Below are 14,957 nucleotides of genomic sequence, written 5' to 3' on the forward strand. Positions count from 1 at the left end.
TTGAACAAGTGCATGCTGCACCTATACAGTGAGCCTGTCATGCATTCACCCATTCATGAAGCATACACGGCTAAATAGACAGCCACCTGAGTAAAATACAACCCTGTAAAGGTATATATAGACATACATTAAATCACTGTTAATTATTTTTATTCAAACTGTAATGTACATTATTTAATTAATTAAAATTAGAATAAGTCCATGGGTGTAAAGATATTTGGTTAGTTTGGAATGCAAATCTTGGGAGTATAATTACTCTGTTGTACACAGTGAAAATATTGAGTGGAAGTAGGGGATACCTCACCTGAGTGAGCTGGAGGTTGAAGGGATCTTTTTTTTTTCAAAATTTGTTCAGCATCTGTGGACGTAATTAACGTTGTTGTCCTCAACATTATACTGTTTTCACTTTAAGTCTGCGTGATCAAAGTGTGCATCATACACCACAGTGTGCACAGATCATGGATGTTTATGTATTGAGACTAAGAGTGCACAATAAACTACTTTCAGTTAATACGGTACACAATATGTTCTGTCAAACAATGAACGATGCTTCCTATATTCTTTACATCATAACTAAGGTATATTTCATTTTCGTTATCATAAGTGCCCCAGTCAATATCCCTTTCTGCAAACTGCCTGTTAATTTCCCGCAACAATTCCAAGACTTTCACATCTTCTCCACATTTTAGGTTTTTTACAGTCTTCAACAAGAGGTCGGACAGATGTCCTTGATATGCTGCCTTTCCTGTTATTAATAAAACATTGGTAAAAATTAATATGTTGGTGGGGTTGTTTAGGTAAGTATTAAATTATATTTTTCAAATTTTAAATCAATTCTGATACATATTTTTTACATACCAGAAGGGGACGCAAACATTGTGATGCAATTTGGAATACACAGTGGAACACAATGAACAGTTTCAGCTTCTGTTTGAATAAAGATAAATTAAATATAGATATTCTTAAATATCAATTCCTTCAAATGTCATTCTGAAAAATATATTTATTTGAAAAGTGGCCATCGGGAAAAATTCCCTCGATATACACACCTAAACACAATGAGCACAGCCACCCACCCACCTATACTTATTGATAGGGTCGATGCTTACATGACCATTAAATTGGTTCCTGAGGAAAAAAAATATTAAAGTCTCAATCATTTCTTCCTGACCTGTCATTGGTGGAGAACTGCCCTCACTAGATTGATATTCCTCAGCCGGGTCCTCAACAATACAAATAGGAACACCTAGGTCCTCATCTTCACCATCAGGCTCATCATTACGACCCCTGCAGGCCTAATGTTATAATACATATTGGTTTATGATTCAATCAAATAAAAATCAGGACATCTATCCACTCCCCAGTTTTAACATGTTGAGTAGAAGTTCTAATTTTAACAATACATGTAAAAATAAACAACATTGAATCAGAGTAAAAGATATTTAATTGCGAATGTAAATAAAAAATTATGATCTGCTTCTGGGAAAAGGGGTTGCTGCCTACAGCTATTTTATCTTTTATTGAGCTTTGCCACTGCTTTTCTGCAGTGACTGCAACATTCATACAGCTATGAACTACTAAAGAATGCATAATTATGTTTGTTTTCACATCTCTCTCTCTCTCTGAAACAAATACCGCAGTATTCGTATTTATTGATCAGTAAAAGAATTCATATATTATTGTTTTCGCTTATAATAAAAAGAAACGGTTAATTATTACCTATATGGATCTTATACATGTATCAAAAGTTTTTTGAAAGTGTGAACTCCATTCAGTCTGTGTTCTCAATGTAATCAAGTTTTAAATGATTATATGGAATAATATCAGAAAAATAAATATTAAATAAAAATAAAAAGTACATTTCTATAAATAATAGACAGTGGTCATTAATCCATGTGCAAAAAGTCTGTCAATTCATTCTCCTTTTTCCCCTTTATATTTCATTTTAAGCAAGACTCATATTTGAAAGGTTTTTATGGTTTTTATCAGATTTTTAAGAAATTTAGATTTATTTATGTAGATTCACTTTGCATAATTTGATATACATTGAAATAATTTTTGTACAATGCACTTGAAAATTTTGGTATTTAAAACACAACATTAGGATAAATTTTTAAAGCACAGCAACATATCATTTGCAATATGCAATCCCAAAATATGACTTTGGATTGTTACATATATACTTGTAACATTCAATATCAAAAACAGTAAGATAGAGGTTTTTAAAATATTTTAATAATAAGCCAAGCACAAGAAATTCTAAATATATTTATCTCCATGTAAATCTTTTAAATATTGGTCAATTTTTAAGAGCTGACATTTTTAACAAATCTTTAAAAAAATTGTTGGTTTTGAATGAAATACATGTATCATGAATACATATACATCGTAGGTGAAAAAATATTGCCATATACTTTTTGGCCCTTATAGTCTGTATATGTTATCTATTTAAGTGTGTGATTAGACATTGTCATGATGATATTCATAAAACATCTGAACACTGCTAAGGTCAGACAACACGTTCCTAGAGCATTTTTTATGTATCGATCTCTTCGTAATAAAGAGTTCCAATAAAAAATATTTATTTTATAATTATTTTTAAAATGATTAAAATTTACTTGTATGTGGCTATATGTGTAGATGGACGAGTGGTTAGAACCGTGGCCGTTCACTGCCAGAAGCGTATAGGTTCTAGAGGTCGTAAGTTCAAAGCCCTGCCCCGGCCGAGATAGAGTTCCAATATAGTGAATTTTGCTTTTCTGTATATCTATTTATTTTTATATCAGCAATTCAAGTGTATTTTCAAGAAGATTATATAGGAAATTGCATACTCTAGTATTTTGCAGAAATGACTGGTAAGATACCTTAATTTTTTGCAAGAAAGCTTGTCAAAGTAGTCGTAGACCATAAACAAATTCCTGGAAAAAGTTATATTTGTTATCTCCTATGAACATTTACAGTTTTAAAAAATAGAGCAGTTGTTATTTACAGAAAATGGACAGTGAAATAGATTCATCCAATATTTTCTATAATAGCAAATATACACGCGATATGATTTTTTTCTTAGCGGGGGGTATATACACGCGGGGGGTATATACACGCGATATGATTTTTTTCTTAGCGGGGGGTGTGAGGTTAGAACATCCAATGTTTCTCCATAAGAAAGATATGGACCTGACGCGAATTTTGCACTTTTCCTGCCAGTGACCTTGACCTTGCCCGAATGACCTTGAGTCAAGGTCATGACACACCCTTAGGTCATAAGCAATCTTTGTGTGAAGTAAGAACTTCCAATGTTTCTCCATAAGAAAGATATGGACCGGACACGATTGCACAGACAGATAGACAGACAGACGGATGGACAAGGTGATTCCTATATACCCCCCAAACTTTGTTTGCGGGGGGTATAATTAATTAATTTACTGGTTAATATACCTGAATAATTACAAGTTTCTTCACTTTTCTAAGCTGCTTATCTAGTGGTTTGAACAGTATTTCTTCTGTGGATTCATCTCCATCGTAGAAACACAGCTTGTGAATGTAATGGTCCTTCTCTCGAACTTCCTCTCCATGAGTAGAAATAAACACAGCAAAATGATTATAACCTTGTTCTTTCACATGTTTTCGAGCTAAAATTTAGAACATTAATAATTGGAAATTAGTAATTTTTCATTTTTTCATTTGAAAACATAAAGTCACGCCAAAAAAAACCAGTCGATCTTTGTCCCAATTTATTGATTTAATCAGGACTCTTCCTATTCCTCTTATTAATATACAGATATGAATGAAATTAATTTTAGATGCGTTTCTACCCAACTATTTTTAATGTATAATATTATGCCTGAGAACTCAATGGACCAGAATAGATCTAATTGTCCGAGGCCAACAGTCGAGGCAGAGACATATAACATGTTATTTGTGTCTCTGGTCGAGGGCAATAGAACACACTGATCCTGAATTGCACCAAGGGAAAATTTTCTGGTCTACTGACAGACTGCTTTAAGGCATTAAAAAGTTGTTTTAACTATAATTCAATTTTTAGAATTTCATGCTCATAATTGTGAACTACAGACAGTTTTCATACCATTATGCATTCAAATGAAATTAGTATGGCACGCCAAATTCATAAAAATGAGCTAAACATAGTTTCACAGTCGATAAACTAGGTTTATCGACTATTAACTATAGTTTACAGTCGATAAACCTAGTTTATCGACTATGAAACTATGTTTTGCTCATTTTTGTGAATTTGTCTGATAAATGTAGTTTCACGATTTTTGAAACTATAATTTACAACTCTTAACGATAGTTTACGATTGTAAATTATAATTAACAAATGTGAATCTATATTTATCAGCAAAATCTATTGTTAACGTTTTTTACAGATAGATAAACTATGATTATCATTCGTAAACGATAGTTTACATTCGTGAAATATAGTTTCACAGAATGATGTAAACTATAGTTAATGAATCGTTAACTATAGTTTAGGATCCGTAAACTATAGTTAACAGCTGATAAACCTAGTTTATCGACTGTGAAACTATGTTTAGCTCATTTTTGTGCATTTGGCGTACCATAAATTAGAAGCACCTGTTTTTCCGAAATACGTTGCCTATACGCGAAAATATTTATCTGTAACAAACTTGCCAAAGCAACAAAATCCTTTTGATTAGGTAATAAATAGATTAATTAACCACTGCTGACATTACCTTCCTCAAACTCCCGTTTAAAGTAATCTATGGTGACATTAACCTCGGCCGAGTCTGTGGTATTGGGGTCTGATACTCCGCCTTGTCTCTCTGTGTCCGTTGATTCCGTTACCAGTTTGGTATCGAAACCCAGTTTTTCAAATGCCGCTTTTACGTTCACTTGGTCTGATACGGTGTCTTCTCGATTATCCTCCGGATCTTCAAAATATTTCACATTTACAATCAATGCGTACCCTATGTAACGACTTGCCATCGCTGGAATAAGGTATTAAACCGAAAGCGAAACATTCCACAAAATCTTCTTTCACTTTCTTTAATACCTGTCAGGCCACAGGGGCTCGTCACGAAGTTTTTTCAACCTTTTATATATACCACCTCTATACTATAAAATACAGTATTTTATAGTATAGAGGTGGTATATATAAAAGGTTGAAAAAACTTCGTGACGAGCCCCTGTGGTCAGGCATGTTAAAAAAAGTTTTGAGTTTGAGGTGCCGTTTAAGTATTTAATGTCATTTAGCATTCACTATTCGAATAGGTGATAAACCGAAAGTGAAACTTTCTACTATAAATCTTCATGTCAGGGATGTACAAAAAGTTTTTAAGTATGATTTGCCGTTTAGTATTTATAATGTCATTTAGCAATATCTCTGTTCGAAAAGGTGTTACTACCTATATACATCACTAAATGACAAATACTAAAACGGCGCCTCATTGTATCTCACCCGAATTTTTCTAGGTAAAGCACATGCGCGGATCCAGATTTTTTTTTCCAAGGGGGGGGGGGGGGTCCAACGGTTATTTGAGTTTGCCGGAGGGGGGTTCCGAGGCATATTTTTGGTAATTTCATAATGTAATTTAAAGAAATTTGAATTTTACAGGAGGGGGGGGGGTTCAGACCCAGACCCCCCTAGCCCCCCGCTCCCTCTAGATCCGCGCATGGAGCAGATGTACAAATAATCTGTACACTAGCAAAGCTCCTCTGCAGCAGAGGGAGTGTGGGTTCCAAAACCTACTTTCAGAAATAATGATCTGCAATGCTACTGTGAATTTATGATAAGTCTGAATTGTATAGAACAGCCTGCTAGATTTAAAATATATTTTTCAACACTTCAAAGATAAGTATAACGGGGGTTACTATATATAGTAAAATTTTAAAGATCCACAATGTTAAAACATTAGAACATTGAAGGCAAATGAGTCATTTTTTTAATGTAGAAGCATATTTTTTGTAAATTCTGTAGAATTATATCAATGTACAACCAAGTGAACCATATAGAATAGTAGTCAATGGCGTAGCATTGCCCAATGCCTATACATAGACAAGCCGAAGGCTTCATTGACGCGCGTAGCGCGGAAGGGGGTATGTGTGGGAGGGGGATTAGCCTCCCCCCCCCCCCTCCATCCAGAAAATTACTACTTCTCAGAGCAGTATGCTTTTAGGGAACATTATGTAAATTTAAAATATCTATTTTCCTATTCTCAGTCTATTCATTCCAAAATAATCAAACTATATAACCACTTTCTGCAAGTATATAAACAAAATCAACAACCGTACGTATCCCCGAATACCCAAACTCCGTCACCATAAGCAGAAAACCTCCCGCGTTTCTCTGTAAATTATTTTTTGTGGTTTTTATCATTTGCAATCACTAAATATAATCTGAAACAATATAATTTATAAAATTATCAACAAAAATATTTTTATATTTATTCAAATAGCTCTCTGAATACGACGTTTATCACGCGTGCTTATTATTTATCTTATGAACCTAACTCCGTCACCCACATGCTCTATGATATGGCAGGGGAATGAAGACACATTAAAACAATTTAGTTAAAACTCCATTGTGTCTAGGCCAAGTTATAATAAGTAAAAATGGTACATACAATTTAAATTGTATTTAATTTCATCGAAATGAAATGATCGCCAGAATAAAAAATGGGTCCATGCACAGGGGCATCGTATCCGTTCTACACTCTATGACATATATATATAATAATTATATATATGTCATAGAGTGTAGAGCGGATACGATGCCCCTGTGGTCCATGTAACAACAATCACAATGGCCTTTTCAGAATATATGGACGCCGTTTGATTTATGTCCTTACATATTTAAAATATTTATATCATTAATTAATATATTACTTATTATATTATTTATTTATTACAATTTTAGAAATGTAGCATTTTCTAAATAGCGATATACCGGAGATATCTTATACCCTGTATAAGGCAAAGTATCGGCATGAGCGATTTGACGTTATCATCAAGAGTAGTGCATAAAGGCTATTGCGGACTGAAAAAAAATGTATTAATTACCTTAATCAAAAATGTATTACGTGTGAAATGTTTCATCTTGACCTCTCTAAAAATGGCTGACCACCGTAAATGGTCGAATGCGCCCGCATGTCAGAAATATCGATTTTTTAGTGCACCCGTCAAAAAGGTTTAGCTGATTTCACACAATTAATGGTGCATAAAATGAACAAGGTTAAAATTCTGTTATTTTTTGACACATTCTTAAGGTCAGACGACACGTTCCTCAATATTATATAACTTTTTCCAGGAATTTGTTGATGGTTTACTACTATTTTGACAAGCTTTCGTGCAAAAAATTAGGGTACCTTACAAGGAATTTCTGCAAAATACTAGAGTATGTAATTTCCTATATAATCTTTTTGGAAATACACTTGAATTGCTGATATAAAAATAAATACATACCCAGCACAGCAAAATTCACTATAAAGGAATTCTACCTCGGCCGGAGCGGGGATTTGAACTCACGACCTCAAGAAGACGCTTCTGGAAGTGAGCGGCCACGGTTCTAACCACTCGGCCATCTACACACATAACCACATTTGATTAAATTTTAATCATTTTTAAAATAATTATAAAATTAATATTTTTTTTATTGGAACTCTCTATTACGAGGAGATACAAAAAAGATTCTCGAGGAACGTGTCGTCTGACCTTAAATACTAGTAACCCCCGTTGGCGGGTTATGTAATTTTTTTCTGCAATGATCGCTACCTTCGTAACCCGCATGAATTATCAAAGAAAGCATTTTATTGTTTATATCAATATATTTTAGTTCATTAATAAATTAATTATAAAAAGTAAGTAGAGAAACAGCCAAATCGCCTCCTGTGAGACTTTGAGGCTGATATCACCATGAATATTTCGAGCAGTCCGTGACTTGGGTCGTTGTAGGTATCGACCAATCGATAAAGAGGGCGTGTCAATTTCAGTCCTGTCAGTTTCAGCCGCTGTAGATTTCGACCAATCGATAAATGGGGCGTGTACATTTCAGTCTGGCTGTTTTTATAGACCAATCGATAAAGAGGGCGTGTCAATTTCAGTCCTGTCAGTTTCAGCCGCTGTAGATTTCGACCAATCGATAAATGGGGCGTGTACATTTTAGTCTGGCTGTTTTTATAGAGCTATGAATTAACTATAAGTTTCCGTAAGAAATTAATAGAGGGAATACTACTTGGTAGATGTAAATATATAAAAATATTTACATCTACCAAGTATAATTATTAAATGATAACTTACTACGTTTTATTTTCATTTCGTATAATTATGTTAACCCCGCCTGCGCCCCGCAATACGGTATTTGTGCCATTGATGAAATGTATTGGACTATATGAAACAAATTTGGTTTTTATCACAGACAAGAACACTGGAAAATGTCAATATATTGCGAAGTAAATTTTGTAATTGGGTTCGCGGGGATATTTTTAAGAAGTAGAATAACTTATTTGAAACTGTTCCCGTATTGATTATTTTTTATCATTAATCATTGTAACATTATTTCCTTGTTTTACAGCGAAAAACAAATACAAAAACAAGAACAAAAAAAAACACAAAAAAACAACCCCTTGACAAAATAAAAACCCCAAACCAATAAATAAATAAAAAGTTTGGTGAAAACTGATTCAATCTTTACAATTCTTTTCTCTACTCCCCGGCATCGGACAAACTGTCAAGACCAATACAAGGTTACTAAAAGTAATTCAGCTCTTCAGTTGCATTGTATTCATATTGCATTGTATGTATTTTTGGCGACCAGTGCAGTCCAGAGAATTGTGTCAACTTAGCTCAACTGCAACCAACTACCCCGTGAATTTAAAATATAGTTGAACTCGACTTTCAGAAGTAATTGTTTTTTGTAATAATAACATAAAACAGATGCTTAGGTTTGAAGATTAGTTTACTAAGTATTTTAAAACACAATATGATATTTTATATTTGCAATACTGTATAAAAATTCTTCTATCTTTTTCCTAATATTCATGTCATGGAAATAATTATTCCATTCTCTTTTAAATCAATAATTATGAAAAATGAAACAATATCAGAGATCAGTGTGTTTACAGTATTACAGTGTGTTTACAGTATCACAGTGAGGGTGAGAAGGTCCAGCCCCTGAGTAAATTATTCAGTAGACACACAGATTGACATGTAACGATATTTAGTGGATGTATATGATATTGATATATATGTACAGTGCATTAATGATCTACAATTTTGAATAAATGGAATGTTTAAAACATTTAATATGATAATTTTATAAGAAGAAATATTTTTATAAGACAGATACCAGACTTATAAACTAAGTTTAAACAGTCAGTAGATATACAGCATCATTTTAAGCACTAGTATCACATTGGATGCACATTGTTTCTCTTTACCAGATACATATACCCATCTATCACTCTATGGCACCATATTATTCGCCGGCCTGCAAGGTCCTCACCCTGAGGCTGTTGTGGGTAGGTAAATTAGAGCCCCACTCCCAGGCTGTGTAGCAAACAGGGCCGTCCCGACCTTCCCCGCTCGACTGGGCTCCTTCTCATAAAAGTTCTTCTTGACCTTGACCAGAAAGTTCATCACCTCTTTTGTTGGTACCATGGAAACAGCACATCCTCCCCACCCCGCACCAGTCAGGCGTGACCCCAGGGCTCCTGACTCCCTGTCAAACACAGTGTGAAGTTGGCATCATTCAGGGCTGAACACATTCTTATGTTACTCTTAGGGACTTGTGCCAACACTTTTAAAGCTTTTGCAAGTCAACAAAACTTGACATTGAAAGTGACACAAGGGGGCTGCACGACAATGTTCCTTTAGGCAATTGGTGCTTTTTCGTAAATTGTCAGAAGTTTGAGGACATGATTATGATTGTATTTTAGAGAAAACCAACACTGAGTGGATATGATGTCCAGAAAGAACATGTCAAACTATTTTAATGGCAAATTGCTTTCAAAAATTTAATACCGGGTAATTCCTTTTATTAATTTGTTTTGTTGTATAATTCAAACACTGAATGGTCAATAATAAAATGGACTAATGCCTCTTGGTATCATTTAATACTTTAGATAGTTCTCTTCAAGTAAAATAAATCAACAAGAACTATTTTTGAAAACAAAGTATTTGTAAGGACAATACATGTACTTACAAACATATGTTGACAAGGTTGTCTAGCTCGGTGCAGCTGCACTCATACATGTCCCTACAGCTCCTATGGCTCTCGTTCATCAGTGTCCCCAGTTTTTGCGGAGCCTCAGAATCGGCCTCATCACAGATACGTTTGAAAGATAAGACTCTCCCTGCCTCCGAGAAAACATGGGTGGCTCGTTGAAATAACTTGAAAGTCTGCACTGTAATTGCAAAACACAACTTCTGTTTTCATAAACCTCCAAGTGATACAGAACTCGCAGTCTTCAATGTTTGATAATGCTACAAAAGTAAGTTAATAACCAATTAATTTCTTGACTTAAGTCAGGAATTTGAAACATAACCCCCTTACCCTGTGCAGTTTTAGCACTAAGGACTTTGTTTACAAAGTCTTCCTCCTTCATCTCCAGAATCTGACAGACTTCAGCCCGCGTGTACGGCTCCTTGTGAAGGGTGTGACTGACCAGATCCACTGCCTGGGGCAGGCTGAGGTTGAGGGCTTTCTGTACCTCCCCCAGGCGCTGGAAGCTTGCCCACTCAAGGCCCTTCTTCTTGGCAAGTATCTGTCAAATAGAAGTTCACATTAGGCCTTTCTTGGCAGTATCCACCAAACAGAAAGTTTAAATTATTGGTAGACCTTTCTTCTTGGCAAGTATCTATCAATGTTAAAGACATTGGCTTTTGTAATGATAAATCAAGCTGTACATGAATTCTGAACATTTGGTGATAACCTGATTGATTTTATCAAGCTCTTGTCATTTTATAATCAAGTAAATCATGAAACTAAACAAGGAACAAATGGCAGGGGACTTTTCTTCCTGAGTACCTGGGTGGCGATTCTACACTCCAACACTCGTGTGTTGAACTCTGATGTTGCTGCTTTGTTCATCTCAACACAGCTGTTGGAAATCACAAACGAAATCCCATCTGGCAGGTAAACATCGGTCGCCTTTAGCGGGTTGAACTCAATCAGTTTGGCCTGTAGAGAGAAGGCTCGGTTTGAGATTAAGATATCAGTATATAGCATACTTACTGTTCCTTCAGTACCTACATATGATAGATTCTTTGTCTTAAGTACAAATATGTACTTAACTCTGCCATTTGTTTATCAATCACAAGAAAATATATTGCAAATAAAAAACTTTAATCTATTTTACATATTCCATAAGTGTAAGGAAAATGACACTGATTTACACAAATATAACCCCTTGCAATTAATCTACAGTGATGAATGCAATGGGAAGTATTGTCTAGAATAACTGAGTGACTTACTGTTCCTTTTTTAGCCATCAGAGAGATGGCCTGGTCCATTCCACCCCCCTGTGTTCCAATGTACCGCTCACACCTTGCACACATATCCGCCAACTCATCCTTCAAGAAAAGAGGGTCACAAAGTAAACAACAGAAAACTGTAAACACTAAAGAGCTAGGATAGGTTTGCTGAATGAAAAAATCCTCAAAAGTGGAAGTACCGGTACCATTCCTATAGTACCAGAAGTTCAGAACCTCTGTGCTTCCATACAGGACTATGCAGCAGTATTTTATCCAGTAGAAGCCGTTATATGGAGACTGTCAGTGATTTCATTGACTATTAATTTTTATTGATTCTCTATGATATTGGTTACCTTTGGCAGACTTTTGCCATTTGCATGCATGGTAACAAGAGCAGCACAGCACACCAGAGCACTGGAACTAGAGAGGCCGGAACTCCCCGGGACAGTCCCGTCCACCATACACTTCATCCCGCGCACAGCCGACTGAATCTTGAGGTGTTCCACCAATCCCAGAAACCCACACTGGAAGTAGTTCTGCCACTGGGGTGTGTCATTATTTATATCCACATTGTTTGCATTGAATACAAAATCACTGAAATACACAAATCAACATCCTCAAATAGGATTGTCAAATATGTACTGATTTAAGAAATGGATTTAATAATTGTTGTTTTGATTGATGTTTCCAGGAGAAATGAACCCAAAATCTTAATTCATCAAGGTATTTATTATGTTTATATTTTTTAATTATTCCATTTTGATTTTTTCTTATAATTTTTTCCAAATTTATATGCATGTTCATATATTACATGTTGAATTATCTTGCATTTATATAGGTAATGCAATGCAGAAAAACATTTTTCAATATCTACCTGTACACATCCGATTTAACATTGGACAGTAAAATGTCTTGAGATTCTGTGGGTGCTACGGCAATAACAACATCCTGTTCTATTGCCATTGGCAACACAGAGTAGCCACAGTAATCAATGTGCTCACCTAAAAATAGACAGCAGTCAGGTGATACATTGATCTCAAATACTGATTTCATCAACAAAACAATTATACAGCACTGAAAGGCATGTGCATAATTATAACCGTATATTTCTGGTGTATTTACCAGTACATAGATGTTTTGAGCTATACAGTATAGTCATGTATCTTAAATAAAAGTAAAATTCTTTCTCAATGTTTTTTGCATTATTAACAGTTTTTCTATTTCAATAGATATATTTTTCTCATCAGGAGAAAGAATGTTAGGCTCCTTTAATTTGACCTCTTGTGACTTGAGTTCATCACACCAGCTCGTAAATAAGTACATATGGATTGTTGACTCTTCCCACTAGAGTACTTGAAGGACTTAAAAGGACATTCACCATGGTAAGATGTTGTCGGAAGAATTTTGCTCCCAACAAAATATATGATTACAATTTAAATAATTATTTACAAGATATTCAGAATATATGCATTGAAATATTAGAAAAGTTTATCATAGGTCCCTAGATGGCTGTTGAAATAAACTTATATTACTATATAAAATTAAAGGTTGTTATGCATATATATGCATGTAAGTATTAAGTAGTACAGAGCTTACCAACATCTTAGTATTAGTTCTTTTCTTAGCTTGTCAAACAAACAGAGCCTTACCAATCAAATTAACTCTTCCTGGAGCACGGCCAAAGAATTCGGGTTCACAACCAAACTTTTTCTTAAAAGCTTCCACTAAATTCTGCAGTCTATCAAAAAAAGCAGAAGAACATGCATACACAGCATAACTTATAAGGAATTTCTTATTATTCCTATGGTCAAAGGTCCTAGAATTGACTCGGTCCAAATTTCTTCTCTTGTGTTCATTTCACTTGTTCTGGAACACACACTTTTTTGTCATTAAATTTATTCACTTGTAAATGGACTTTATGAAATGTATAAACTTTAACCACTGGCAGCTAAATGTATTAAAGCAAGCTAAGACTGATCAAGAACAAAGCCTGAAAGGCTCTAGAGAGCAAAATTAGCTCTCCCTACACATGCTAAAGATAAAATGGTATAATTATGTGAGAATAATGACTAAGCGTCTCAAATTCAGAAAATTCATGAAAATTATGTTTCAAAGATAATAAGATGTTACTCCTCTGCACCTGGTTGTTTTTATCTTCTTTTGAACTTGTACTGTTCTTTGAAGCTCTGCCACTTTGACAATGTTGTAGAGCCATGTATGTGTACTATTTCGACATCATAGGATGCTTTTCCTTTAATGTTGCCTCACCAACAACTTCATCAGGAAATGGTGACATTTATAGAACCAGTGGCAAAGTCACAAAGCTCAAACAAGGATGACTGCAGCTTAAAAATGATACTTATTTTCAAATTTGGTCCAGTTTTTTTTTTGGCTATGCACAGTTTTGATGTATTTTATAGAAATAGGACAAATTGCAGTTACAGAAATTCTGGTTTTGTAGAATATGATAACCTAAACACCATATTGTTTCCTAATCGGCAATGGTAAAAATGTGTTGCCACAATCGCTCGCCCGCAACATGTGTTTCAGCAATCAGCGACAAAGGCAACAACGGCAATGACGGTTAAATGGAAAGCATCAATAAAGTAGACTGAGCACACGACCTTTAGCATATTTAATAAATAGATAGTCGGCTCTAACTGTGCTAGTTTGATTTAACTGTGCTATACGCCTATAGTTCCCAGTATGTATCTATTGACAGTAAAAATGCTATTTTAGTTATTTGCTTCACCCTCCAACATGTCCAAACAGTCAAATTGCAGAGCATATTATCCATAATGCTTTTTTGATTTAAAATTTGTAACTCCATTACTTTTTAAAGAATACCCGTCGAAATATTGGCATACAAAGATACATGTTATGTTTAAAAATAGTTAAACTATAAAACAACAGGTTTTATAGCTATGAGTTAAAAAAAGTCAACTATAAATAAAATTAGTCTGCACATTAATGATAAATATATCTGCTGAGATTTCTATGCATCAAATTTAATGTATCTTTACCTGTCAAAACTGGCATTTGTTTGTGCTGGTGGAAATCCAACAACAGGTACTTTGTCGGCCATTTTCTTGTCATGTGACCTAAGATTGTGTCCTTTCGGTATCGGGCGCTTTCGACCCCGCTAAAATTAACCTTAACAATTCTGTTCTAAATCAGCCTTTACTAAATTTAACCATGCACCACAGTTAACCGAACCCCTCCCCTATCCCAATGATCGTCAAGATTTTGGAAAGCTGACCCCCTCCCCAACTTTGAATTAGATTCCGACTCCTATGAATGCATTGCTACGGAAGCGTATTAGGGTCGCAGCAGTATTTTTTATTAATTTGTTATAACAGATTGGTAATTTGTTATAACATATTATTAATTTGTTATTACAGATTATCAATTTGTTATAACAAATTAGTAATTTGTTATAACAGATTAGTAATTTGTTATAACAGATTAGTAATTTGTTTAAACAAATTATCAATTTGTTATAACAGATT

The 14,957-nt window shown here is 34.6% G+C and overlaps 2 protein-coding genes across 3 annotated transcripts in view; both read right to left on the reverse strand.

Annotated features, from left to right (window-relative positions):
- The window catches only part of LOC128176184 (long-chain fatty acid transport protein 2-like), a 16,055-nt gene extending 11,000 nt beyond the window's left edge, over positions 1-5,055 (reverse strand). Inside the window, exons 1-5 of one of the 2 annotated variants that reach the window (XM_052842306.1) lie at positions 4,713-5,055; positions 3,436-3,629; positions 1,172-1,295; positions 859-927; positions 575-745 (exon numbers count right to left, since the gene is read on the reverse strand). In XM_052842306.1, coding sequence (XP_052698266.1) covers positions 575-745; positions 859-927; positions 1,172-1,295; positions 3,436-3,629; positions 4,713-4,965 — 811 coding nt within the window. In that variant the 5' untranslated portion in view covers positions 4,966-5,055. Of the gene's footprint in view, positions 1-304; positions 505-574; positions 746-858; positions 928-1,171; positions 1,296-3,435; positions 3,630-4,712 lie in introns of those variants that run through there. The other variant, XM_052842304.1, reaches the window with a different exon arrangement.
- Positions 5,056-8,914: 3,859 nt separating this feature from the next.
- On the reverse strand, positions 8,915-14,627 carry LOC128178609 (N-acetylgalactosamine kinase-like). Its single transcript, XM_052845855.1, has 9 exons — positions 14,472-14,627; positions 13,098-13,186; positions 12,323-12,449; positions 11,802-12,042; positions 11,449-11,547; positions 11,003-11,155; positions 10,529-10,739; positions 10,178-10,379; positions 8,915-9,694 (listed from the first exon to the last, which is right to left on the reverse strand). The coding sequence occupies exons 1-9, from the start codon at positions 14,531-14,533 to the stop codon at positions 9,475-9,477; spliced, it is 1,404 nt and encodes a 467-aa protein (XP_052701815.1). The 5' UTR covers positions 14,534-14,627; the 3' UTR covers positions 8,915-9,474.
- Positions 14,628-14,957: the final 330 nt, after the last annotated feature.

This window comes from Crassostrea angulata, chromosome 3 (genome assembly GCF_025612915.1).
Source record: "Crassostrea angulata isolate pt1a10 chromosome 3, ASM2561291v2, whole genome shotgun sequence".
NCBI lineage: Eukaryota > Metazoa > Mollusca > Bivalvia > Ostreida > Ostreidae > Magallana > Magallana angulata.

Excerpts from the sequence above, each read along its gene's own strand:
- LOC128178609 (XM_052845855.1), bottom strand. The coding sequence starts at position 14,533 with ATGGCCGACAAAGTACCTGTTGTTGGATTTCCACCAGCACAAACAAAT. Across the intron at positions 11,156-11,448 it reads TGATGGCTAAAAAAGGAACA|GCCAAACTGATTGAGTTCAA; the intron begins GTAAGTCACTCA and ends TTCTCTCTACAG. Across the intron at positions 10,740-11,002 it reads AGTGTAGAATCGCCACCCAG|ATACTTGCCAAGAAGAAGGG; the intron begins GTACTCAGGAAG and ends TCTATTTGACAG.